Consider the following 2,017-nt stretch of genomic DNA (forward strand, 5'->3'; position numbering starts at 1 on the left):
CCTCCTCCTCCTACCTTCTTCTTCTGGGCCACCTCCTCCTCTGGTTTGGGCACGATCTGCTCCTTCTCGGTGAGGATCATCTCGATGTGACACGGTGAGCTCATGTACGGGTTGATGCGTCCGTGAGCTCGATACGTGCGCCTCCTCATCTTCGGGGCCTTGTTCACCTGGATGTGCTCGATGACCAGGGAGTCCACGTCCAGACCCTGAGACCACAAGAAACCAGACCACAAGAGACCACATGAGACAAGGACCACACCAGACGTCTGAACTTTAATATTTTAGATTTACAGCAGATTAAAAACACATTTACAGATACTCTGAGTGTGTATTTGTACCGTCTATAGTACTACACACAGTAACTATAGAAACATTGAGTTAGTTCTGATTTGTTTGGGTCTGAAGTCATAATATTAATAACTATTAAATATTTAATATAAGAGCTAAAAGATATTTTATCTCTAATTTAACACAAATTTTAAATGAATATTCAGAAGGTATTTAAAACAAAAGCCGACCGAAATTAGAATATATTCATCTATAAATACAATAATAAATATAAGCAGCTGGTTGGTGCCATTAAAGCACCACAGAAGAAGAACTGTCAGGCTCATTAACTCAGAAGACTTTTACAATATTTCACCCATTTGTGTTTTTAAGAGCAAATTAAAACATCTTCAGTGTTTCTCAGCAGATGAAGTGAAAGCATGAATATTAACGTTTCTTCATCTTAAACATGTTTAAACTGAAGTGAGACTCAGAACATCAGATCGCTCAGATTTCATGTTTTCTCTTCACGTAGAATCAAAGGTGTCCTAAATAATCATCACTGCAGTCTGTTCACGAGTCTACGAGCTTCAGCAGCATCCTCTACATTACAAACATATTTATATTACATATATAGTTATACTCAGTTACAATGTGAGAATCTCTCATGTCTAAACTCAGTGCTGATGAGGCGTTCAGGTACCTTGAGCTCAGCGTTGCTCTCGGCGTTCTTCAACATGTGGAGCAGAAACTCGGCGCTCTTCTTGGGCCAACGTCCCTGAGTCCAGCCGAACTGTTTGGCCTGTAAACAACAACAGCTGTTAGACTCCGCCTCTCCTCCACCAGAACACCGAGCTCCTCTGCAGCCGCTCAGATGTAAACGGTCGTTTCATCTTTAATTCAAAGGTGTCCTAAGAAGCTCGTCACAGCAGCTCGTTAGCGGTTAAACGGTGGTTTTGTGGGCGGAGCCTCGTTACCTGAGCACACCTGCCGACGCCGCCGTTGTAGCGACGGAACGGGACGCACTGGTGCTTCACGATGACGTCTCTCAGGTACTTGTTGGCTTTACGGATGTGCATCCCTTTGATGGCCTGAGCCGTCTCACGGGTGTTCTGGTGGAGAAAACAAGCGTCCACAAAAAACAAACTCAATAAGACGAACGAGTTAGTTTCTCGTTGAAGCTACTTCTAAAGAAACAGCTGGTTTGTTATTGCTCTTAATATATTCTGTGTAAAAGTATTTTTATAGAAAACAGAACGTAAACTGTTTTCAGAGAATATCTCACATTTAATACACAATTAGATATAAATACACAGAATTCATGTATTTCAACAGCTCAACAGATTATATAATATCTGCTGATGCGAGTCGGCAGACAGACTGTCTTCATCGTTTTATAACATTCATATCAGATTATTGATTCATAAAGAGAACCTTTCTATTAAAAACAAGACTTTTACAATATTAATACATCGTGTTTCTATGAGCAACTTAAAACGTGAATAAAACATGAGAAGCTTTAACGTTTAGTCAAAAGGTTTCTTCTTCATCTTAAACATGTTTAAACTGAAGTGAGACTCAGAACATCAGATCGCTCAGATTTCATGTTTTCTCTTCACGTAGAATCAAAGGTGTCCTAAATAATCATCACTGCAGTCTGTTCACGAGTCTACGAGCTTCAGCAGCATCCTCTACATTACAAACATATTTATATTACATATACATACATACATACATATATATACACATA

At 39.9% G+C, this 2,017-nt stretch overlaps 1 protein-coding gene and 3 non-coding genes across 4 annotated transcripts in view; all 4 read right to left on the reverse strand.

The window, feature by feature from the left end:
- The window catches only part of LOC116376874 (60S ribosomal protein L17), a 2,299-nt gene extending 610 nt beyond the window's left edge, over positions 1-1,689 (reverse strand). The window contains exons 1-3 of the mRNA XM_031838366.1: positions 1,245-1,689; positions 971-1,069; positions 15-206 (exon numbers count right to left, since the gene is read on the reverse strand). Of these exons, the coding sequence (XP_031694226.1) occupies positions 15-206; positions 971-1,069; positions 1,245-1,346 (393 nt within the window). The 5' untranslated portion in view covers positions 1,347-1,689. The remainder of the gene's footprint in view (positions 1-14; positions 207-970; positions 1,070-1,244) is intronic.
- On the reverse strand, positions 770-835 carry LOC116376878 (small nucleolar RNA SNORD58). The gene has a single exon (XR_004212158.1). It is a non-coding gene; the product is annotated as a small nucleolar RNA SNORD58 (small nucleolar RNA).
- LOC116376876 (small nucleolar RNA SNORD58) lies at positions 1,133-1,199 on the reverse strand. The gene has a single exon (XR_004212156.1). It is a non-coding gene; the product is annotated as a small nucleolar RNA SNORD58 (small nucleolar RNA).
- Positions 1,690-1,857: 168 nt separating the features above from the next.
- Positions 1,858-1,923, reverse strand: LOC116376879 (small nucleolar RNA SNORD58). Its single transcript, XR_004212159.1, has one exon. It is a non-coding gene; the product is annotated as a small nucleolar RNA SNORD58 (small nucleolar RNA).
- Positions 1,924-2,017: the final 94 nt, after the last annotated feature.

This window comes from Anarrhichthys ocellatus, unplaced genomic scaffold (genome assembly GCF_004355925.1).
Source record: "Anarrhichthys ocellatus isolate YVR2014 unplaced genomic scaffold, GSC_Weel_1.0 scaffold664, whole genome shotgun sequence".
NCBI lineage: Eukaryota > Metazoa > Chordata > Actinopteri > Perciformes > Anarhichadidae > Anarrhichthys > Anarrhichthys ocellatus.